Source organism: Myotis yumanensis, unplaced genomic scaffold (genome assembly GCF_028538775.1).
Source record: "Myotis yumanensis isolate MYYU_CA2020_CCGP unplaced genomic scaffold, mMyoYum1.0.hap1 SCAF_1, whole genome shotgun sequence".
Taxonomy (NCBI): Eukaryota; Metazoa; Chordata; class Mammalia; order Chiroptera; family Vespertilionidae; genus Myotis; species Myotis yumanensis.
In genome coordinates, this window is record NW_027223752.1 from 192,215,044 (window position 1) to 192,240,176 (window position 25,133).

The 25,133-nt window shown below is 35.5% G+C and overlaps 1 protein-coding gene across 5 annotated transcripts in view; it reads right to left on the minus strand.

Moving 5' to 3' along the window:
* Nucleotides 1-25,133, minus strand: part of USO1 (USO1 vesicle transport factor) — a 74,943-nt gene that overhangs the window by 38,608 nt on the left and 11,202 nt on the right. For 2 of the 5 annotated variants that reach the window (XM_070394822.1, XM_070394813.1), the window contains exons 2-9: nucleotides 20,094-20,180; nucleotides 19,955-20,019; nucleotides 17,022-17,098; nucleotides 14,148-14,207; nucleotides 7,514-7,614; nucleotides 7,045-7,147; nucleotides 6,833-6,888; nucleotides 4,992-5,112 (exon numbers count right to left, since the gene is read on the minus strand). In XM_070394822.1, coding sequence (XP_070250923.1) covers nucleotides 4,992-5,112; nucleotides 6,833-6,888; nucleotides 7,045-7,147; nucleotides 7,514-7,614; nucleotides 14,148-14,207; nucleotides 17,022-17,098; nucleotides 19,955-20,019; nucleotides 20,094-20,180 — 670 coding nt within the window. Of the gene's footprint in view, nucleotides 1-4,991; nucleotides 5,113-6,832; nucleotides 6,889-7,044; nucleotides 7,148-7,513; nucleotides 7,615-14,147; nucleotides 14,208-14,742; nucleotides 14,755-17,021; nucleotides 17,099-19,954; nucleotides 20,020-20,093; nucleotides 20,181-25,133 lie in introns of all 5 variants that reach the window. The other 3 variants (XM_070394850.1, XM_070394841.1, XM_070394833.1) reach the window with 2 other exon arrangements.

A 25,133-nucleotide genomic window follows, 5' to 3' on the forward strand; every position in this document is an offset into this window, starting at 1 on the left:
CTCAGTGGATAGAGCATCCGCCTGTGGACTGAAGGGTCCCAGGTTTGATTCCGGTCAAGGGCATGTACCTTGGTTGCGGGCACATCCCTAGTGGGGGGTGTGCAGGAGGCAGCTGATAGATGTTTCTCTCTCATCGATGTTTCTAACTCTCTGTCTTCCTCTCTGTAAAATATCAATAAAATATATTTAAAAAAAGATTACTCTTATTTGTAGAAAATGTGATTATCTACACAAAAAGCCTAATAGAACTAATTGGATATAAGATCAATATACAAAAATCAAGTAGTAAGCACCAATTTGAGGATGTAATAGGAAAAAGATTCTGTTCATATGGTAACAAACACTGTAAGATCCCTAAGACTGAATCTAATAAAAAAGGTATAAGATTCTTTTGCTCAAAATTATAAAACATGACTAAAAGACATAAAACCTGAATAAATTAAGAGATATACCATGGTTTATGGGTGGAAAAGTCAATACAGTAAACATGGCTATTCTCCTTAATCTGTAAAGTCAATATATTTCCAAGCAAAATTCCAACAGGGATTTTCATAGAACTTGACTAGTAGACAAGTTGCATTCAAATGAAAGGACAAAAAAGAAAAGGCATGTTAATACAATTTTGAAAAGAGACAGGAGATTTTTCCTCTATTCTAAAAGGTAGGAAAGCTTTAGTAATTAAGATTGTTATTTTGGTAGAGAGTTAGACAGACTATTGGAAAAGAACACAGAACTCACAAACAGACCTTCATACATATGAAAATTTAATTACAAATTTCATACCATTGTTCAAATGCAAAATCCATATTAATTAAATGTAAAAGACAACATTTTAAAGTCTTTAGTAGAAGAAAATGATGGAAAATCTCTTTACGACCTTGAGTTAGAGACAGATATCGTACACAAGACACAAAAACAAACTATAAAGTAGTGATCACATTAAAATTTTAAATTTTAATAGAAACACTATAAACAGACTAGAAGATGTATAATGAACAAAGGATTAGTATCCAGAGTACATAAAGAATTTCCAGTAACCAACTGGAAAGAAAAAATAGTCTTATACTAAAATGGGCAAGTAGATAATTCAGAGGGTAAAAGACAAACAAACAAAGAAAAATGGAATATATCCATAAAATAAATATATCCATAAAATTATGCTTAATCTCACGAGTTTAAAGAAACGAAATAAAATCTCAAGAGGTACCATCTCACATCCATCAAATATGCAAACAAGAATCGACAAGGATGTGAAAAAACAGAAACTTGGAAACACTGCTGATGGATAGATAAAACTACTTTAAAAAGCCATTTGGCAATATCTGATTAAAGATGATGCCCTAGTTAGTGTTCTCAGTGGTTAGAGCGGTAGCTCCCACACCTAAGGGTAATGGGTTCCATTCCAGGTCAAGGGCAAATACCTGGGTTACAGGTTTGATCCCCGGCTCTGGTTGAGGCACATGCAGAAAGCAACCAATCGATGTGTCTCTCTCACATCAATGTTTCTCTCTTCCCTCCCTTCCGTCCCTCCCCTCCCCTCCCTCCCTCCCTCCCTCCCTCCTTCCTTCCTTCTTTCCTTCCTTCCTTCCTTCCTTCCTTCCTTCCTTCCTTCCTTCCTTCCTTCCCTCCTTCCTTCCCTCCCTCCCTCCCTCCCTCTCTCTAAAAATCAATGGAAAAAAATTGAGGATTAAAAAAGATGAAAAAAAGTATAATTCTATTTGTAGGTATATAACGTAGAGAAACTTCATACAGAAATAGATACATGAAAACTTCACAACAGTTTATATTAGCAAAAACCAGATACAACCTAATTGTCAGTTCAATTAAAAAAATAATAGATCACAGTACATACTACAGAATGATATATAGCACTTAAAACTAATAGCAGAGTAACATGTATCAATATAAATAAATCTAAAAAAAAATGTTGAATAAACAGTAAGATGTAAAATTATATTCAGAATACTCCTTATCTATATACTGTATATTACAAAATAATACTATATATTGTTTAGCTATATAATACTATATATTGTTTATGAATATATTAGAGGCCTGGTGCAAGGATTCGTGCACCGGTGGGGTCCCTTGGCCTGGCCTGTGGGGATCGGGCCGAAACCAGCTCTCTGGCATCCCCCAAGGAGTCATGGATTGTGAGAGGGTATAGGCCAGGCCGAGGGACTCCACCAGTGCATGACTGGGGCAGGGGAGGGACCGCAGGAAGGTTCCAGGGCATGTCCAGCCTGTCTTGCCCAGTCCCAATCGGCTGGACCCCAGCAGCAAGCTAACCTACCGGTCGGAGTGTCTGCTCCCTGGTGGTTAGTGCATGTGACAGCAACTGGTCGAATGAACAGTCGGACACTTAGCATATTAGGCTTTTATATATATAGATGTGTATAATGTGTATATATAGACTCACACAAATAAGTACTGAAAGTATGAAAGCACACATAGGAAGGAAAAACAACAAAATCAGAATATTGTGATCTTAGAGAAGGAAGGTTGGGGAAAATATTAGAATGGTTATACACTTAACTATCTGTTGTGTTTTATTTATTTAAAAAAATCTGATATATGAATGGCAAAATGTAAGCATTTAATAGAGTTAAATGGTAGGTGCTCAACTGTTTGTTATGCTATTTCTATTGTTTTCTGTATGTTTGAAATATTTCATGTCAATAAAAAATTTAAGAACATAAAAGCCATCCATTGCTCCCTTGCAGGTGAGCATTGGTCCATACACCAAAAGGTTGCCAGTTCAATTTCCGGTCAGGGCACATGCCCAGGTTGTGGGCTTGATACCCAGTAGGGGGCATGCAGGAGGCAGATCAATGTTTCTATCTCACATCCATGTTTCTCTCTCTCTCCCCCTCTCCCTACCTCTCTCTCTAAAATCAAGAAAACAAATAAAAACAAAAAACACACAAACATCCGTGTCAAACCTCCAGTTCATGTTTACCTCTCTCCCGTGCCTTTTCCAAATTCCTTATATAAATTTTATTTACTATTCTACTTTCCCACTTGTAATTCACTCCTTGAGACTGCAATCTGGATTCTGAGGCAAATACTATTACACAACTGCTCTCACAAATGTCACTAATGATGTTCATGTTCTAAATCCCATAGACACTACCTCTGCTACCCATTCCCCCGACCCTTCTAAAAATGCAGTCTTCCTCTTGACTCTCAGCCTTTCCCTTCTCAGTCTCTTTTGCCAACTACTCCTTTACTATCCCTTAACTATTGGCATACCTTAGGTTCTATCCTAGCATTTCCATTCTCATTCTGCACTCATCCTAAGTGACTCATCTAATCTTTCTTGTTTATCTAATTTTATTTTACTTATCATCTACTGTCTAAAGCAGCGGTTCTCAACCTGTGGGTCGTGACCCCTTTGGCGGTCGAATGACCCTTTCACAGGAGTCGCCTAAGACCATCCTGCATATCAGATATTTACATTACAATTCATAACAGTAGCAAAATTATAGTTGTGAAGTAGCAACGAAAATAATTTTATGGTTGGGTCACAACATGAGGAACTGTATTCAAAGGGCCAGAAGGTTGAGAACCACTGGTAAAGACTCTCAAATCTTTAGATTGGGGTAGAGGAAAAATAAACCAAAGTCAGGAACATGCACAAGGTGGGAAGGAAAACTAACAGAAAACCCTCCACCTAATAAGCTGAGAATTCAAAGGGCTTTATCTTCAGGGTGAGAGTGACCAGAAGTTAACTAGTCCTCATAGATCCTGCAGCCTCAGTTTGCATTGCCTGAGTGTTCTAGGAAATCTCACGTCTTGAATTTGGATTAATGTGATCTCCCAGGGCTTGGCAGAAACTAACATATGCTTTCTCTGAAAGAAATTTCCTTCATCCTAGGCTTTAAATTCCTATAAATAATTCTGTTAAGTACAACAACCCATAGTGAAAGATAACCATGTACTCAGAAAATATTGTACCATGCACAAGAATGAGCAGAGCAAAAGTACCAGACCCACAAAGACTGAAACTATTGGGATTATCAGACAGAGACTATGAAATAATTGTTTCTTATGTTCAAAGAAATAAAAGGTAGTTGAAAATAACTGCAGAGAAAAAGAAATTATATTAAAAAAAAATCACACACATTTACCAAAGAACCAAACAGTATTTCCAGAAAAGAAACATTAAAAAGTCAATGGATTGCCCTGGCCTGGTGGCTCAGTTGGTTGGAGCATCATCCTGTACACCAAAAAATTGTGGGTTCGATTCCCAGTCAGGGCACATACCTAGGTTGCCCAGTGAGTGTGCAAACATGAAGCAACCAATGATCTCTCACATTGGTGTCTGTCTTTCTCTCTCTCAAACCAATTTGAAAAAAAATAAAACGTATCCTTGGGTTAGAATAAAAAACCTCATAAAAAAATCAATAGATGGATGTTAACTAAACTTACTGTGGTAATCATTTCAAAATATATGTAAATCAAATCATTATGCTATACACTTTAAACTTATACAGTGCTGTATGTCAACTATATCTCAATATAATTGGAAAAAAACCCTCAATGAAATGAACACATTTATTAGCAAATTAAATATAGGGGACTAGAGAATTGTTGAAATAGAAAACAAATCAGAAGAAAAAATCCAGAATAAAGGCTGGAAAGACATAAAGATGGACAACACAGAAGAAAAAGTAAGACAATAGGTGAGAGTTAAATGACAGATGACAGAGAATTGAATCTGAGTTTAAAAAGAGGAGAAAATGTGGCAGAGTGGTATTTGAAGAGATATAGCTGAGATTTCTCCAGAAATTATGATAGACACTAATCTAGATTCCAGATGCCTAACAAATATCAAACAGAATAAAAAGAAATCTATACACAACACATCATAGTGAAAAAAAGAATATAAAGTGAGAGTCCTCATTTCTTCCTTCAAGTGTATTCTCCAGAAATTAACAGTTTAGTGAGCACAAAAGGAATCACTTAAAATAAATCCATTCATACTGTACCTCCATCACTGTTGCCCTCCTCTGTAATAATGTCCAGTAGTCTCTCAAAAGCATTTTCGAAAGCAACAATTTTCTGGATTGCGCCATTACTTCTTGTTAGTGCTTGTAGTAGTAAGACACCCTTATGGAGAAGAAAAATAATGTTTAGTGGAGTACAAGTTTTATAAGACATTTTAAAATTACTCTCAAAAACCATAGAATTTTAGAAGTGATAGGAATTTCACAAGTCCAATCCCTTTAATTCATAGATAAGGAAAACAAGGAGAGAGCCTAGACTTAAATCCATGTCTACCAATTCCTAATTCAGTTCTCTTTTCACTGTAAACATAAACATACAATAATTCTTGCATATTCATCAATCCCTATACAACTTTCATTGTGGTGTTAAGAGTTTAGCATTTTATCTGTTTCAGGAATGCCTCTGCACATGCTTCCCAATAGCAATTACATTAAATTGTGAATTCATGAATATAAATCAATGAATATCATCACATTGTAGCACAGAAAATTCAGATATTCTTACGATTCCCCCAAATTTCCAAAACTCAATTCTGGCATATCCAGATTGAGACAATTCACAGTTTTGCTTCTGATTTTTAGCTTTTCTCAGTTCCTATTATGTTGGATTTTATTTACATACTAGAGGCCTGATGCACGAAATTCGTGCAAGGAGCTCGGCCCTCGCAGCCCCAGCTTTGTCCAAAGGTTGTCCGGAGGGTCGTTCTGCTGTTTGGTCTAACTAGCATATCAGCTCTTTATTCTATACTATAGGATTCTGCAACCTCTTAACATTCAAGAAAAACTCACTGTTAACCATTTCTGCTTCTTTCACTATAAAACAAAGGAATAGCAAATAGGTGGTTCCAAAGTACCAAAGAGGCAAATTAGCTCTTTGCTGTCGGTACTGGGCAGATAAGTACTCGCAGAAGACAAAAAAATGCCCATGGCCTTATTGAGCTTGTTCTTTGAATTTTCCTGTCAAGTCTCAACGTTAAGATGAGAAAGGCAAAAATGATTATTTTCAGATGTGAAATTTTCCTACTTAATGCTGCCAACTTGAGTTTAACTGCTAACAAAGGGAGGAAGAAATACAGTAGAAAGCATACTAAGGCTCTGAGTTTGATAAAGTGGGTTTAAAAAATGGTTGTCCTGGTTACTAGTTGTGCAACTTTAAGCAAATTACATAAATTCTGAGTATTAGTACATTTATGTGTAAAACAAGGATAATATCTTTGTTACTTTTTTTATATGCGACTTTTAATTTCCCAGTACATGTGTTTCTTTTCTCTGTTAAAATGCTATTAAGAATGAAAGTATCTGATCTGGTCATTTGAAAGTACGAGGGCACCAATTCCTTACTTTAAAAACTGACAACTAAAAGGTTGATTTTATTTATCTGGTCTTTCATGTATAAAATGTATTTCTGAATAAACAAAGTAGACTAGTTGATGAAGTAAAATTCTTTGTGTAAGATCACAGCTTCATAAATGTAAAATAATAAAATTATAAAAATCATCATGTTGTAATTCTCAACAAAATAAGCTATTTAAGCAATAATCATTAATGGATAATCAGGTGTAATGGATGAATTTAAGGTAAGGTTGACAGCTTTATAATAGAGTGATCTGGCTGTAACCACCTGAATCAAACCCATTGATCACTAAAAGTGAGACAGCCAAATGTTACACATTTCCTGATGTATTGTAAAATTAAGAACACTGACCAGCTAGGAAATGTCCTAGCAAAAAGGGGAACTGGAACCCAATCAACAAATATTTAATTTACAAAGCAAGAAAAAATAAAGCTGCATATTCTTAGGCTTGTTTTCAAATTTAACTTACATCATTACGTATAACTTCCCTGGAATCCGCTAATAAGTCCATCAGTCTTGAAACACCTAGAACGCACAACCATGTGAAAAATACTGGCAGATCAAAATCACAAATAGTGATTCAAGTTATAAACAATTTATTAACACATCATTTCAGTCCCCCTCTTTAGGAATGATCCTGACTTTTAAATCAAAATGATTTAAAGAAGATAAGTCACTTACCCATGGGACTAACTAAAATAATTTGCTGCACCTGAGGCCCTAGGTGCTTCAAAAGAGAAGTAAGAAGCTTCACACCGGGCCATCGGACATGGAAGTCAAAGTCCTGGAAGGTAAGAATGTAAAATGTTTACATTTAAAACACACACACGTGTTTTTTTTTTCAACTTAATAGTGGTGCTAAAAACCACAAACAAAATTTTTTCAAACTTTAAGAAATAAAAAAACAAAAATAGAGTTGATATAAATTGCTCAAACTTATTCACTGTTACTGACTAGATAAAACAGTGTTTTGTAAAACTGGAAATAAGCTGAGCATTTTAACAGATTATATAGTTCTTAAAATATGCATGTGAATCTCTTGCAATGATACAGCAAATCTCACTATTTTAAATATATATATAATGCTTTACCCAAAAGGGTAAAAAAGAAGCTTATTAAGATGACAAAAATGACAAGGTTCTTTATTTACCTCCAACAAAGATAACAGGAGAGTGACATTTTCTTGCTGCTTAATAAAAATTTCTGTAAACTGACTTCCCAAATCCTCACTCTGTCTTGTGGAATTTTCTTCTGTAATATTAAAAGATAAGGCACTTCAACATGATGCAGTGTTATGTTAAAGTATTCTTTTATTTTTTTAAGGAGCTAAGCAGAAATGATAATTTCCTTGGTACAATTATGCTGAAAAACATATCCTTAAATTAATTTTCAATGTCATTTAAATAAATATTTTTCTTTTTTCTTATTAGTAAATTTATTGGGGTAATATTGGTTAATAAAATTATATAAACTTCAGGTGTACAACTTTATAATACATCTGTGTACTCTATTGTGTGCTCACCCCCCGAAGTCCGTCTCCTCCCATCACCATGTATTTTACCCCCTTTACCCTCTTTGTCCTCCCTCTGCTTCCCTTCTGGTAACCACCATTCAGTTGTCTGTATCTATGAGTATATTTTTTAATTTGTTTTGTTTGTTTATTGCTTTTTGCTTTCTGTACCATTTCTGAGTAAATAGTATGGTTCTTGTCCTTTCCCATTTGACTTATTATACTTAGCATAATACTCTTTTTTAAAAATATATATATATCTTTATTGATTTCAGAGAGGGAGGGAGAGGGAAAGAGAGATAGAAACATCAATGATGAGAGAGAATCATTGATTGGCTGCCGCCTGCACGTCCCCTACTGGGGATCAAGCCCACAACCTAGGCATGTGCCCTTGACCAGAATCGAACCTGGGACCCTTCAGTCCGCAGGCTGACGCTCTATCCACTGAGGCAAACCAGCTAGGGCCATAATACTCTTAAGATCCATCCACATTGTTGCAAATGGCACTATTTCAAATTTTTATGCTTTAAATATTTAAATATGATAAACAAAAGATATTTCTCTAGGACATTTTTAGGTTAAACTTCTAATTAGGGTACAAGGAAACTTATTGGGATGATGGAAACATTCTATCTCTAATGTGATTATGGTTACACTACTGTTGTAAACATTTGCCCAAACACACAGGACTATAAAACCCCCAAAAGTAAATTATACTGTATGTAAATTATGTCTCAAAACCTCCTGCCTTGAAAACATTATTGAATATATAGTCCTTACTGACTCTGAGTGTTACTGTGTTAAATAATTTAATTATGAAATTAACCAGTTACTTGCAGATTCCTCCATATCTTTTTAAACAAAGTTAGCAAAGTTTCATATTTGTCCTTAAAACTTCAGTCTTTAAACTATTTGTTGTTTCTATGTACTTTGCCAAAAATATAAAGGATCACTAATAACTACTGAAGCACCAACTGCCAAAGCAAACTATCATTTAAAATATGCCTATACTATTAACACAGTTTAGAGATGGCAAATACACTGTTCCCCATTCCCTAACCCACACCAGATGCAGCCAATTGATCACAGCATCTGCTGAGCATCAGAATCCTTGTCCGCACTTTGCTCCAGGCAGTGACCATAAACCAATGAAGCTGGCAATCAAGGTCAAACCTATTTATTATCTCTCAAACAGTTCTTTTTCAAATGTGTGATTTTAATAATAAAATACTTCAGAAATAGAAAAAAATCCAGTACATGATAAGAAAAACAAAGCAATCCAACAGTGAGAGTGATAATCATATCTAATTTTTGTAGAGGAAAGAAAAACAATAAGAAACTATAAGTAGAGAGAAAATGTTTTCCAATATTGACTATGTATCCAAATATGCTTGGTTTATTTTTCAAAAACTTTAAGACATATCTCTCTTACTTCTTGTATCTGTAGAAGACTTCAGTTTCTAAATCTTAAAACTTTATTACTTAAAACAAAATATACTTTAGTTTTTAAAAGAATTACTGACAGCTATGCTAAGCATAGAATGTCAGGGAACAAGGGTTTGAAAAGGGAGACAGAATAGGAGGCAAAAATGAAGGTTAAAAGGGCTTAAAACGTAGTGGTCATAATTTTATGAAAATGGAACAGCATTTGCTGACATACTGCATAGAGGAGTATGAAAAGCAAAAAGAAAAAGAAAAAAAGAAAGAAAGGGTGATTCCAAGGTTTTGGTTTGAGGAGTTGGAAGGATGGAGCTGCCAGTTACTGCGATGGTAACCCAGTGGGAGAAGCAATTTAAGAGTATAGAAAGAATATGAAGTTTAATTCTGGCAAGTTTGAGACACCTTATAAAAATCTGAGAGAAGATATCAAGTGAGCAGTTGGATGAATACAAGCATAAATGTGGAGAAGTTTGGGTTCTATATATACATTAAAATGGTAAATATAAATGATATTTAAAGTTACAAGACTGGATGATGGGCATCTATGTAAAACTTACAGCTAACATCACTCTTAATGGTGAAAGACTGAATGTTTTCCACTTAAGATCAGGAAAGAGCAAGAATATCCACTTTCACCACTTCCAGTCAACAATGTATTGGAATCATAGTGCCATAGGCAAGAAAAAGAAATAAAAGGCATGCAGATTGAAAAGGAAGAAGTAAAACTCTATTTATAGATGACATGTTTGCCTATGTATAAAATCTTACGGAACCTATAAAAAAGCTATTCAAACTAGTACTAGTAAATGAGTTTAGCAAAGTTGTGGGGAATGAAAGGTCAATATACAAAATTAATTGCATTTCTATATACTGGCAATGAATAATTAGAGACTGAAATTTAAAAAACAATACCACTTGAAACTCCACCAAAAATATTAAAAGACTCAGGGATATATTTGATAAAAGATGTATAAGACCTATTCTTTGAAAACTCCGAAATGCTGCTGAGAAATATTAAAGACCTAAATAAACACATATACTGTGTTTTTGTATTAGAAGATGCAATTTTGTTAAGATGTTGGTTTTCCCTAATTCAACCTACAGATTCACCAGAATCCCAAAGTCAGTTTTTAAAATAGAAATTGATCAATTGATTCTAAAATTGATGTGGGACTACAAAGAACCTAAAAGGGCCAAAGTGATCTTGAAAACATACACAGAGGACTGAAAAAGTTGGAGGACTTAAGTACATGATTTCAAGATTTATTATAAAGCTACAATAATCAAGAGAGTGTCACATAGACAAAAGGACAGAAATTCAGACAAATAGAACAGAAATTCCAATAGAACAGAAAGTCCAGAAATAGATCCATTAGCTCAAAAGTGTAAAAGCAGCCGAAACCGGTTTGACTCAGTGGATAGAGCGTCGGCCTGCGGACTGAAAGGTCCCAGGTTCGATTCCGGTCAAGGGCATGTACCTGGGTTGCGGGCACATCCCCGGTGGGGGATGTGCAGGAGGCAGCTGATCGATGTTCCTCTCTCATCGATGTTTCTAACTCTCTATTCCTCTCCCTTCCTCTCTGTAAAAAATCAATAAAATATATTAAAAAAAAAAAGTGTAAAAGCAGAAATGGACTACAGATCTAACCATAAGAATTAAAACTGTAAAAAAAAAATCACAGAAGAAAATCTTAGTGATTTTAGGTTTGGCAAAGATTTCATAAATAGGAAACAAAAAGTTAAGTTAGAAAAGGAAAAAAAATATGATAAGATTGACTTAATCAAAAGTTAAAACCTGCTCTCCAAAATATATTAGGAAAATGAAAAGGCAAGTCACAGACAGGGAGAATATTTGTGAAAGACATATCACAAAGGACTTGTATCTAGAATATATAAAGAATTCTTACAACTGAAATATAAGAATATAATCTAGTAAAAAAGGCAAAAGATTTGAATAAACACTTTGCCAAAAGAAAAATATATACAGTGGGGCCTTGACTTACGAGTGTCCCAACTAACGAGTTTTTCGAGATACGAGCTGTCTCTCGGACGATTTTTTGCTTTGAGTTGCGAGCTAAAATTCGGGTTATGCGCCAGCTTCAGATACCCCACTGCTAGTTGGCGCAGCGAACGTCACAGTGAACGCCACAACATCAGCCCAGCATCACGTGTCTCACTCGTTCACTTTTTGATTTGACATACGAGTAATTTGAGTTATGAGCTCCGTCACAGAATGAATTAAACTCATAAGTCAAGGCCCCACTGTAGATGGCAAATAAGCACACGAAAAGTTGCTTAATAGCATTATTCTTTATGAAAATAAAAATTAAAACAACCATAAAATACTATTATTACCTATTAGAACAGCTAAAATTTAAAAAGACTGACCATTACCAAGTATTGGAGAGAATGTGGAAGGACTGGAACTCATAGATTACCAGTGAGAATGTAAAAGGGTACAACTATGTTGAAAAATGGTTTGACCTTTTCTTATACAGTTAAACATACACTTACTGTTATCTCTTAGGTATTCTATTGCTAGGTATTTATTCAAAAGAAATGAAAATATATGTCCATATAAAGACTTGTACATGATATTTATAGAAGCTTTATTTGGAACTGCCAAAAACTGAAAACAATCCAAATGCCCACCAAAAGGGGAATGGATTAACAAATCACTATATTTGCACTTACTATTATTTTTTAAAAATATATTTTATTGATTTTTTACAGAGAGAAAGGGAGAGGGACAGAGAGTTAGAAACATCGATGAAAGAGAAACATCAATCAGCTGCCCCCTGCACACCCACCACTAGAGATGTAACCGCAACCAAGGCACACGCCCCTGACTGGAATCGAACCTGGGACCCCTCAGCCCGCAGGCCGATGCTCTATCCACTGAGCCAAACTAGTCAGGGCACGCACTTACTATTATTTATGTAAATTTTGTGATGCTTCAGAGGGTAATATAGTATGTTTTGTTTATTTAACATATTTAACTATGGACCCCTTTTAACACAAAGTATTCTGAGACATATCTACACTTTAAGGAATGTACGTTTAACCAAGGAAAAAGTTTAATTCATGTTTGCAATGAATACAAGCTAATGACTTAGCAAGAAGTGGAGTTAACATATTTGATTTATTCTGTAGCTTTAATGTATAAAATACTGTAGCTTAACAATATACAATTAAGAGCTGTTTGGAAATGAACTAGTAAAATATGATCCTGTTCCAAGGATCTATGGATCCTTCTGGCTTAATATTGTCAATTTGAAAAAGCTGTTAGTGAAATGAACTTTACTTCCTTTAAGTATAAGACAGCACTTCTGGCCCTGCTGGTGTAGCTCAGTGGTTAAGCATCGATCTATGAACCAGGAGGTCATGGTTCAATTCCTGGTCAGGGCACATGCCCAGGTTGTGGGCTCAATTCTCAGTAGGGGGCATGCAGGAGGCAGCTGATCAATGATTTTCATCACTGATGTTTCTATCTCTCTCTCCCTCTCCCTTCCTCTCTGAAATCAATTATATATATATATATATATATAAAAAGACATGTAGAGTCCCACAAAAACTAGCTAAGCAATTAAAGTAACATACAAACTATTTTGGTGTAGCAGTAACTTAAGCTAAAATGACTACGTTAATTATACCTAAAAGTTGTAAATCAAAATTAGACCTATGAAAAAGTATATCTGTTTTACATGTAACCTCTGATATGAGACAAGCATCCTCTCTCATTAAATATACTTAGCTCTAGTTTTAAAACTCCTAGAGCTAAGTCTATTTTTATATCTTGTATTTTATATGCTATATTTATTATAACCTGTAAAAGTAAGTACTCTTTATTATAAGATAAATGAAAAAATAAAATAAGAACTAAATGGCCCTTTGTTACTATAGTGAAAAAGAAACCGAAGACAGGTATATAGAATTAAAGACTGCTTTTTAAAAAGTCCTTATCTACCCTTGAAAACATTTTAGGCCTATTTATATAATTGGTTTTTAACTAAATACATTTATTCTTTAAATGTATTTACAGTTATCTTTTTTCCAGAGGTATAAATAATGCTCAAAAATATTTGTGGACCTTCTCTTTGAAATTCCACTCCATATCAGCAGGACAAAACTATTTTATAAAAAAAGATATTTTAACAAAAGTAGTCTTAAGTCAGAGTGAGGGACTATGAAGTATATCTTCTTTTACACCATAGTGAATTAGTTAAACAAGCACACCTACATTTTTTTAACGTTTGCATGCATCCTCTACAAACTAGTTATGAAAATTATAAGGTTTAATAAAGAATCTAGTTAGTAAAATGGCCACAATTTATTAAAACAGAAATCCTAGGGAGAAAAAAAAAGAATGTATCCAAAAATATAGTGATCCACTGTTATCCTACTTACTAGATGGTCTCTGGGCTTCCATTTTTAGAAAACAGAAAAATAGCACCTACCTCAAGGCTGCTATGAGAATCAAATAAGATAATGGACATAAAAGCACTGTAAATGTTAATGTTCTAAACAAGTATGCTGAAACAATGATAGAAACAACGACTACTGATCTGTGCTACCCAGCACGGATGAGCTATTGTCACAGGAGTTAAGGCATAATGCTCCTGTATTTTCTGCTTTCAAACAAGGGATTCAGATGACACAAAAGTAAAGCTATATATCTTAATAAGTTAGTTTTTTGTTATCTTTTTGTTTGGTATGGGCAACTTTCTTCTGTACCATTTTAAATCTCCTGTAGATAAGGATATTCCCTTCCTTATTTTAAAATGTTTAGGGTCTAGGAAAAAATGGTAAAACAATATAAAATAAAACTTAGTACCTTTAATTATGAATTTAAGAAATATCAATGTTAAAAGTAAATGGAACTTGAAACAGATCACTAGAAATAAAGACAGACAATATTGGTGAGTTCTATAAATTAATATAAAAAATGTCAATAACCAGACATTATTATACATGCATTACTTTAAAGGGACAATATCAACATTTAAGTATTTTCTGAACTGAAATACTTTCCAGTTCTTATTGAATAAGGATAAAATTTATGTGTATACATTTGTACGTATACATATTCAAATATTATTTTTATTTTTAAATAAATTGCCTGAAATTTTTCCAGGAAGTACACAAAAAGTAATTCAAATAGACTGTACTACCAGAGAAATAGCTTTAATTTTGTTAAAAAATGCACTAGATTATTTTCTGTGTTCTAGCCAATAGATAGATTTAGCAGTCATAAAAATAAAAAACAGCAATATAAGGTGATCATATATTGCTCTTTAATTAAGGAATTCTTATATAGTGAAACAAATCTCAATTTACCAGCCAGAATTAAATATCACTTGACAGTGTCCTTTTATATTACCAGAAATTATGCCTAAAAGCATCATGCATATGTAAATACAATCTTTTACCTTCAAGATCATCTGAAAAGGTAGACAAAAATAAATAAATAAATAAATATACATACATAAAAAGTGGGTGATAAAATACTTTCTTATATAGTAGAATTCACAATACAATAAATAAGAGTTTAAAAATGTCAAGTAAGCAATATAATTTCTAAACAGAAGAGACTCATATTCATATTCATTTTACTCCAATAGCAAAAGAGATATAGCATATGCTATATATTCAGGATGATGAGACAGACTTTTCAATAAATTAAAGGGTTATAAAATATCTCCAAGATAAAGAACTCTAAAATAAAGTTCATTATGTCAACTCCATGTATTGATTTTTTTATTTTAAGAGACAGGAAGGGAGGGATGGAGGGAAGTGGGAAGAAAGGGAGGGAGGGAGGGAAGGAGGGAGACAATCCATCTTTCCACCCATCCATGCATTCACTGGTTGATTCTTTCATGTGCCCTAACTGGAGATCAATCCCCACAACTTTGGTATATGGGGATAAAGGTCTAACCAACTGAGCAACCTGGCCAGGGCCGGTAAGAATGACCTTTTGGTGAAAGATTAAGTTCCTATTTTAATCTTTCTTAGAAAAAGTGATTCTAGTACAGAATAGTTTATCTTTTTTTAGCCAAAGGATAATTTTTTGATGTTGAATTAAAAATAAAGAGCCCAAATATATGAAGTGAAACAATAAAATTAGGACTCTGAACATGATTATATTATAAATTTATAATAAAGGAAAACCACCTAAAATTTATTGCTGCTATATATTTTATAAAACAGAAAAATCATCCATTATAAACTACAAAAGAGAGTTATAATTTGAACAGGAAAAAAAAGAGTCTTTTAACATACTATAACAAATGTGTTGTACCTAATTTTCTTAGAGAAATAACTAGGCAAAATAGGTATCTTCTTCAAAATATGTTCTTGTGTATACTGTATTTCAATACTGTCATGTGATTGACAGCTTCTTTTAACATGGGTACCCAAATTATATTTACTAAAGATTTTTCACCCCTGAAAAATTAATAAAGTTAGTTATAAGCTAGATATTACAGAGAAATAAAAATGTAAGAAAAAGGATATTTAAGTCTAAGAAATTTTGCCTATTCAATAAACCCAGTTTAAAATGTCCCCATTACTGATATTCTGTGGTGTTAATATCTACATATATTTCTGCTCTACTTTTATTTAAAAAAACATTGTAAACCCAATATCATCTATATTTCTTTATGACTTGTTTACTCAAGATTTTTTAAAGAGCCTATTATTTCAATGTAAACTAGACTTATAAAATGTATGCATGCATACATATGTCTACCTTTCTGACTGTCTAGAATAATGAAAAACCCATTATTTCCTACTGCAATAGCCAATCTGATAACAATGCACTCTTCAATAGCACTGTGAAATGTTAATCAATGCAGGTTTTTATAATATGCAAACAGAATATATTCAGAATTCTAGTAAAGTGTTTCACATACTGACAATAAAATAAATTAATGACAGACTACCTTAAGCAAGCAAGTAATTTGAAACAAAAAAGGAAAGGATGTATGAAAAAAATGTGTGGATTTCAAACTTATTCATATCATGTCACACTAAACAGATTCAATGTAAAAAAGACTTTCTTTTTCTTCTTTTTTTTAATCCTTACCCGAGGATATTTTTTCCATTGATTTTTAAAGAGAGTAAGAAGAGAGAGGTAAAGACAGAGAGAAACATCAATGTGAAAGAAACACATTGATTGATTGCCTCCTGCAAGAGCCCTGACCTGGCCCAGGCCAGGGAGGAGCCTGCAACCAAGGCATATGCTCTTGATTGGAAAAGAATCCGGGACCCTTCAGTCCGCAGGCTGGTGCTCTTAAAAAAGACTTTCTTAACCTAACAAGTTATTGCTCTTTATAAATTATCATGAGTCCTATGTTAAAACTTTAAGTATTTATTAGGAAAAAACCTCATACTGCTCACCAAATAACATAAATAAAATAGCTTGATTTTTAACCAATAGCCAAAAATGATTATTTAATCCAGCGATTACTAATATTCATATTGCTTAACTAAAACCAAATACAAACAGAGGGATAAATATTTTTTAAAAGAAAAGAATCATATTTCATCTCCAAATTACATATAAGGCAATCATTTTAAAGATACTTTTCTGGAACTAAGCATATGTCTTTCCTTTATTCATAAAAAAGAAAAAGCAAAGAAAAACACACATAAAATTGGTACAATCCAGTTAACTTTATGTACAAAATACATAGTAAAAGAAACTTACCTACTTCATCTTCTTCATCATTAGATATTATATTAAATAGTGTATCCAAAGCATAACCTATTATTTCAGAATCCGAACTGGAAAAAAGAAATTATTACATTTATACACTGCTAGTTAGAGTATGAACTGTTATGACCATTTTTAGACAGTTATTTAACAAGATTATATAAAACTAGATGCCTGGTGCATAAATTCATGCCCTGGTGGGGTCCAGCTTGGCCCGCCCGATGGGGGCCATAAAGCAGGTCATCAGGGGTGAGGGGCTGTGGATGGTTTGCCGGTTGGCCCTGCCCCCAATCCGGGTCTGGGTACCTGCTCGGGGTGGAGCTGGCTGGGGTGAGGGGCTGCAGGCGGTTTGCAGGCCAGCCCCTCCCCTGATCAGAGTGGGGGAACCTGCTCAGGGGTGGGGCCAGCTGGAGCGAGGGGCCTTGGGCATTCTGGTTGTTCCACTGTTCAGTCAATTTGCATATTACCCTTTTATTATATACTAGAGGACGGGTGCACAAATTTGTGCATGGGATGGGTCCCTGTGGGTGGCCTGTAGGGACTGGGCCGAAACCAGCAGTCTAACACTGCCTGCAGCTCCTTCCTGCCACTCCTGCTTATCCCGGCCCCACTGTGCCTGTTGCAGGCTCGTGCCCAGTTAAGTCCCTATCTGGAGAGGCTCGTGCTGCCGCAGCAGTGCTCACCAGCCATGCACCCTGCATCTGGCGCCCTCCCAAGGGAAGTGGCCTGTGGGATTGGGCTGAAACTGGCTTTCCGACATCCCCTAGGGGTTCCGGATTGTGAGAGGGAGCAGGCCAGGCTGAGGGACCCCACCCATGCACGATCAGGGCTGGGGAGGGACGTGGGAGGTTGGACAGCTGAGGAGGGACTATGGGAGGGCTCCAGGGCGTGTCCAGCCTGTCTTGCTCAGTCCCGATCGGCCGGACCCCAGCAGCAACCTAAGCTACCGGTTGGAGCATCTGCCTCCTGGTGATCAGTGCATGTCATGGTGAGCAGTTGAGCAGCCTTAGCATATCATTAGCATATTATACTTTGATTGGTTGTTCAGTTGTTCTGCCTCTTGGTCTATTTGCATATTATCCTTTTATTATATAGGATGATGATGATATTAAAAGCAGCAAGAGGAAAGCAATTTGTTACCTACAAAGGAGCTCCCATAAGGCTGTCAGCTGATTTCTCATCAGAAACTCTACAGATCAGAAGTGAATGGCATCAAGTATTCAAGGTAATGAAAAACAAGAATCTGAGGCCAAGACTATTCTATTCAGCAAGGCTATCTCATTCAAAATAGATGGTAAAATAAATAGCTGCCTAGACACAAAAAGACTAAAGGAGTTTACCAACACTAAATCAACACTGCAAGAAATGTTAAAGGTACTACTGTAATAATAATAAGAAATAGAAAAACAGAGGCATAAAGAATTAAAATGGCAATAAATACGTACTTATCAATAATAACCTTAAATGTAAATGGTTTAAATGCTCCAATCAAATGACTTAGGGTAGCTAGTGGGTAATGAAACATGACCCATATATATATATATGCTGACTATAAGAGATCCACCTCCGAACTAAAGACTCACACAGGATGAGAGTGAATGGATGGGAAAACAATTTTCATGTAAATGTTAACGGAAAAAAAAAAAAGCTGGGGTAGCAATGCTAGTACCTAAAAAAATAGACTTCAAAATGAAGGCCATAACAAGAGACAATAAAGGGCACTAATAATACTAAAAGGATCAATGCAACAAGAGTATATAACCATGAGAAACATATAAGCAATCCAATATAGGAGCATGTAAATATATAGAAAAAACTTCTTTAAGGACTTTAAGGGAGAGATTGACAGCAATACAGTCACAGTATAGGACTTTAACACCCCAGATCTTCTAGACAAAAATCAACAGTGACTGTAAATGACACACTGGGTCAGATGGATTTAACTGACATATACAGAACATTTCACCCCAAAGTTGCAAAGTACACATTCTTCTCAAGTGTACATGGGTCCTTCTCAAAGACAGACCACATGTTAGGACACAAAACAAATCTCTACAAGTTCAAGAAGATTGAAATAAATTAAGCATGTTCTCAGATCACAATGGCATGAAATCAGAAATCAACTACACTCAAAACACTCAAAACATTCAAACACATGGAGGCTAGTACTGGTATGTTATTAAACAATGAATGGATTACCAATAAGATCAAGAAAGAAATCAGAAACTTCCTTGAAACAAATAAAAATGAACACACAATAATCCAAAAATCTATGGGACATAGAGAAAGCAGTCCCGAGAAGGAAGTCCACAGTACTATAGGCCTATGTCAAAAAACAAGAATACTTTTAAATAAACTATCTAACCCTACAACTTAAAGAATTAGAATGAGAACAAGAAAAGCCCAGAGGAAGTAGGTATCTGGGGTTTGTTTAGCTTCTATAATTGAAACTTTGTTGCTTTCGGAGCTCAGAGCCGGGCGGCGGCAGGCGGGGGACCCTGGCTTCCTCCATCACTGGAGCAAGCAAGCCTCCTGCTCGCTTCAGCTGCGTGGCTGCTGGCCGCCATCTTTGTAGGCAGTTAATTTGCATATCTCGCTGATTAGCCAATGGGAAGCGTAGCGAAGGTATGGTCAATTACCCTTTTTGTCTTTTATTAGATAGGATATGCATAACCCATGGACACAGACAGTAGTGTAGTGAAGGCCTGAGGGGGTCGGGGGGAGGAGAGCAGGGTGATAAGAGGGGCCAATAGGTAAAGAAAAAGGGGACACCTGTATTACTTTCAACAATAAAGGTAAATTTTAAAAAATTATAATAAAAAAACACAAAAGAATTGTAATAGTTTTAATAGGTTTATCCTTCATTCCTTCAACAGAGATTGTAAAACAAATTAATTAAAATTTCAAGAAAACTTAAAGAGGCTTACCGATCTGTTTGTAAAACATGGATAAGATGTTCCATTGCTTGAATACCCACTTCCAAGCGATATTTCTGCACAAAATAAAAATGTTAAAGAAACTAATATCCACTTTAATAAACTTGATAACTAAAAAAGTGTTACAGACCTTAGATAATGATTTGAGAGCACGCACGGCATTTCTTCGATCATCTAGTAAAGTAGATGAAGCTACTCGGTCACAAAGCTTTTGAATCTGTCGTAGAAAAAATGAAACAGCATTAACAGAAGAGAAAGTACAAAAAAAACCATAAAGTTTTCCCCAAATTTATACCACCTAATTCTGAAAAAAATAAATAAAAATAAATCGACAAATGGGATGTAATGGAAATGGTCTTTCACAAATGTAAGTTACTATTTAGGTAGTATTATATCATTAAATAACTAGGTAATAATTTAATCTCATTGCAGAGATCAAACAGAGACTTGAAAAATAAAAGTGATGGAAGAGGCGTAAAATAAAATAAGTCACATAAACTGAGAAATTAAAAGAAATCATTAGTAGAACCGAAGTTTTCTAAACATGCCTATTATGACTGTTTGAACCAAGAAGGAAGCATAATCCATGAGGGTTATGGTAGAAGATGGGAAGTTACTTAAAAAAATTTTAAACAATAATTGTTTATATCATAATTTCACCATATATTTAAACAAGGAAAGTCAGAACTGTATATAAAATTTTTAAAGTTTTGAGTGTACCTGGTAATCTACAAAGATGAAACATTTTCTATTATAAAAACTTTTAATAAATTTACAAGAACTAAAATTCAAACTGAATTTTAAAATAAACATTGAGTATTATTTACAATAGGTAAAAACTGGAAATAACTGTCCAAAAAGAGAAAAGTAAATGAATTGTGGTAAATACTTTGTAGCTACTTAAAAGAATTAACTGTACTAATATGAAAATACTATCTACGACCGCTACCGTTCCCATTGGCTAATCAGCATATCCTTATGCAAATTAACTGTCAGCCAAGATGGCGGCCGGCAGCCACGCACTGAAGCAAACAGGGAGGCTTGCTTGCTCCAGTGACGGCGGACTCCAACGTCCCCGCCTGACTTGCCGGCCTCTCAGCTGCAACTCTAAGCAACTATGTACTATGTTGCAAATAAGAAGCTAAACAAAACCCCAGAAACTGGCTTTCAGTCAGCGGGCTTCAGCCAGCCGGACCGCAACATCGTATCAATGTTTTCAGCAGCAAGGCCTCAGAGCTAAAGCTGGCCCAGAATAAAAAAAAGAAAAAAAGAAAAAAAGGAGCGGTTGGGAGCTTCAGTCACCTGCCAGTTGGAAAACGGCCCTCAGCCCCTCACCCAGACTGGCCAGGCACCCCAGTGGAGACCCCCACCCTGATCCAGGACACCCTTCAGGGCAAACCAGCCGGCCCCCACCCGTGCACCAGGCCTCTATTCTATATAGTAAAAGGGTAATATGCCTCCCAGCACCGGGATCAGTGTGACAGGGGACAGCGCCCAAACCCCCTGATTGCCCTGCAGCTCTGTGTGTGACAGGGTGCGACGCCCCAACCCCCTGATCAGCCCTGCTCTGTGCCTGATAGGGGGGAGCTCCCCAATCCCCTGATCGCCCTGCGGCTCTGTGTGTGACAGGGGGGAGCTCCCCAACTCCCTGATCGTCCTGAGATATACAGAAAGATAGTAATCCCATTTATTATGACAATAAAATAGCAATGAGGTTATTTTTATCTAACAGATTCACAAAATTAAAATAATAGTAGCACATACCAAATTATCCCATTTTTATGAAATAAAAATCAAAACTAATCTATGCTATTAGAAGTCAGGACAGTGATTACTCATGGGGTGGGCAGCGACTGAATGAAGCACAAAGGGGACTGCAGAGGTGCTAGCAATGTTCTTCTGTTCCTTGATCCGGGTGTTGGTTATCTGGGTATGTTAAGATTTACATATATCACATGTGTACTTTTCTATATACTTCTATAAAATGTTTAAAATACAACTATCAAGGATAAACAAAGATATAAATTAGTGAACTTGCTGCCCTACCCTATTTGGCTCAGTGGTTGGAGTGTCAGTCTGTGGACCAGGTTCGATACTGGTCAAGGGTACATACCTCGGTTGCAGCCTCAATACCTGGCCCTGGTTGGGCTTATGTGGGAGGCTAACAACCCATATGTCTCTCTCACACTGATGTTACTCTCTCTCTGTCTTTCCTCCTCCCTTACACTATGTCTAAAAATCAGTGGAAAAATATCCTCCAGTGAGGATTAACAACAACAACAAAGTGAACTTGCTTATATTCTCTCAGAAGGAAGGTAACCAAAAAAGTGGCAATTTGGCAAAAACTATTACAACTTAAAATGTTTATACCCTTTCAGCCAGGCATTCCTACTTCTAGGAATTTATCCTTTAAAAATATGCTCATAGCACCTGGCTGGCTGGCTCAGTTGGTTGGTGCGTTGTCCGTAGAATAAAAAAAGGTTGCAGAATTGATCCCGAGTCTGGTCAGTATGGGAGGCAAACGATCTATGTCTCTCTCTCTCCCTCTCCCCCTTCCTTTCTCTAAACATATCCTTGGGTTAGGATTAAAAAAAAAAAAGCCTAGACCTACAAAATGTTACATATAAGAATGCTCTTTGTAGCAATATTTTTAATAGCTAAAAAGGAAATCTACCTTCCACCCTGTAAGGATATAATAATAAGCCTGCTACACGGAAGAGGGTTCTAACCTGACTGTGCTGGCACCCTGATCTCAGATTTCCAGCCTCCAGAACTGTGAGCAATACATTTCTGCTGTTTATTAAAAAAATAACAAAAATAAAAATTTAAAGGTTAATCTATCAGCCAGAGAATAGTGAACTAACACATGGTACACATACAAGGTGGGGCAAAAGCAGGTTTATAGCTGTTCACATGGAAAATAATGCAATAATTAATAAATAATAATATAAGAATAAACTCTGTTTTGTGTACTCACAATTGTAAACCTACTTTTGCTCCACTCTGTACACTATGCAGCTGGTCAAGTTGAATAAAGCAGATTCACATTACTAACAAGAAAAGATGTTCAAGATATAGTAACTGAAAAAAGAAAAAACCAGACAATATGCTCAACATGAGCTCATTTTGGTTTAAAACTACATTAATAACAAACCATTTGAATATAAATGAAAAAAAATTAAGTCTATGCACCATATATTTTAGTGGGTTGCTAGAAATATTGTCTACATTACTTCTGATGTTTGAATTTTGATAATAAACAGGAATTATCTTTATAAGCAGAAAAGAACAAACTGTAATACAGTGAAATGGTTTTTTTTTTGGGGGGGGAATTTCTAGGGTATTTTCATGACTGACTAAATTCATCTTTCAAAGATGCTATTTCCACTCTACTGATCAAAACAGCATGAATAAAGATAATCTCAATTAGTTCCCTGTAGCCTGCAGGATAAAGCACAAATTTTTTAGATTAGACTACACAGTCATTACTCAGTCAATAAACACAATGACTACACATATACATTTGTTGTACTAATCAAAATTAAAGATATGGTCTCTGGCCACAGGAGCTTGCACAGACAAACAGTCATATAAATAAAGTATAATAACAAGTTAAAGGTATATAAGTATATGTTGAGTAAAGCAGGCGCATAAAAGAAAAAGCAATCAATTTTATATGAAAGTAAAACTGTTATAGGTTGAATGCTTATATCCCCCTCCCCCAAATGCATATGTTGAAATCCTAACCCTCAATGTGATAGTAGTAGTAGGAGGTAGGGCCTTTGGGAGGTTATGTCATAGGGTGGAGCCTTCCTGAATGGGATTAGTGCCCTTATAAAGAGGCCCTAGAGAGCTAGCTCCTATATCTCTTTCCCATAGTGAGAAAATGGCTATGTATAAACTAGGAAGTAAGCCTTCAGCAGATGCTCAATCTTGGACTTCCAGTCTCCAGAACTATGAGAAATAAGTTGCTGTTTAAGCCACCTGGTCTATGGTCTTTTTGTTATAGCAAACTAAGATACTGTTTAAGTTTGAAATACTAAGTGTGCCACTTGGGTCAAAAATTAAAGGATGAGTATCACATGAAGAAGGAATTCCAGGCACAGAAAATGATTTCTTACTTTATATTTGTTTACACATATTTTAATTTAGAAAATGGCATTTCATATTCAAAGAAAAATGAGTTTTTAAATGTGCATACATCTATGAACCAAAACAATTTTACATCACATAGTACACACACACACACACACACACACACACCCCTATACAAATAAAAGGATAACATGCTAATTAGGACATCTTCCAGACGTCCATCCGGACAAAGCCACAGCGGCTGCGAGGACCTAGGGCTGGCTGCACGGGAGGTGACACGGTGGGAGAGGCGGGTGGCGCTGCGCAGGAGATGCACGAAATTCATGCTAGAGTAGGCCTTCCTTCCCCTGGCTTCCCACTGGCTTCCCTCTGGCATCCGGGACCCGGGCTTCCCTGGCAGCCCAGGCTTTGTCTGGTACAGAAAGCTGTCCGGAAGGACCTCCAGTCTAATTAGCATGTTATACTTTTATTATTATAGATATAAAGCTCTCGCTGGCACCAATTGTATGTGTTTCAATCTGTCATTGTCCATCGTGAATTTGGTTGATACTTCTATTATAGAGAAAGAGCAAATCGTGATATTAAAATATTTCTTCTAATTAATTTCCTTTTAATGTGCACAAATTCATGCACCAGGCCTCTAGTATTATATATATTCAAATATAGACAGGTCTACATTTTTCAGTTGATATTTATCAAGCAAAAAATTTGCAGCACACAAGTATGCTTGTCTTATATTAAGAAACTATAGATCTCAATGATCATTATTCCATTTATTCCTTATTTGAAAAACCAACCCGCTGCAGTACAATTGGGCCTCTTTCTCTATTCTTTCTCTTTTAGTGATTTGAACCTTTGTGTTTAAGCGGGGCACATGGCTGTCCACCTAGACTACTTTCCAAGTCTTCCTTAAATCTAGGCAGTGACCACATTGCCAATGAGTTGCCAGTACCTTCCAGGTCACGTTCTTAAATTTAAAGGAAGCTATTTGCTCTTTATTTTAAATCCTCATCTGAGAATATGTTTTAGAAAAATAAATAGAGACAGAGATAGAAAGACAAATAGAAACATCCAA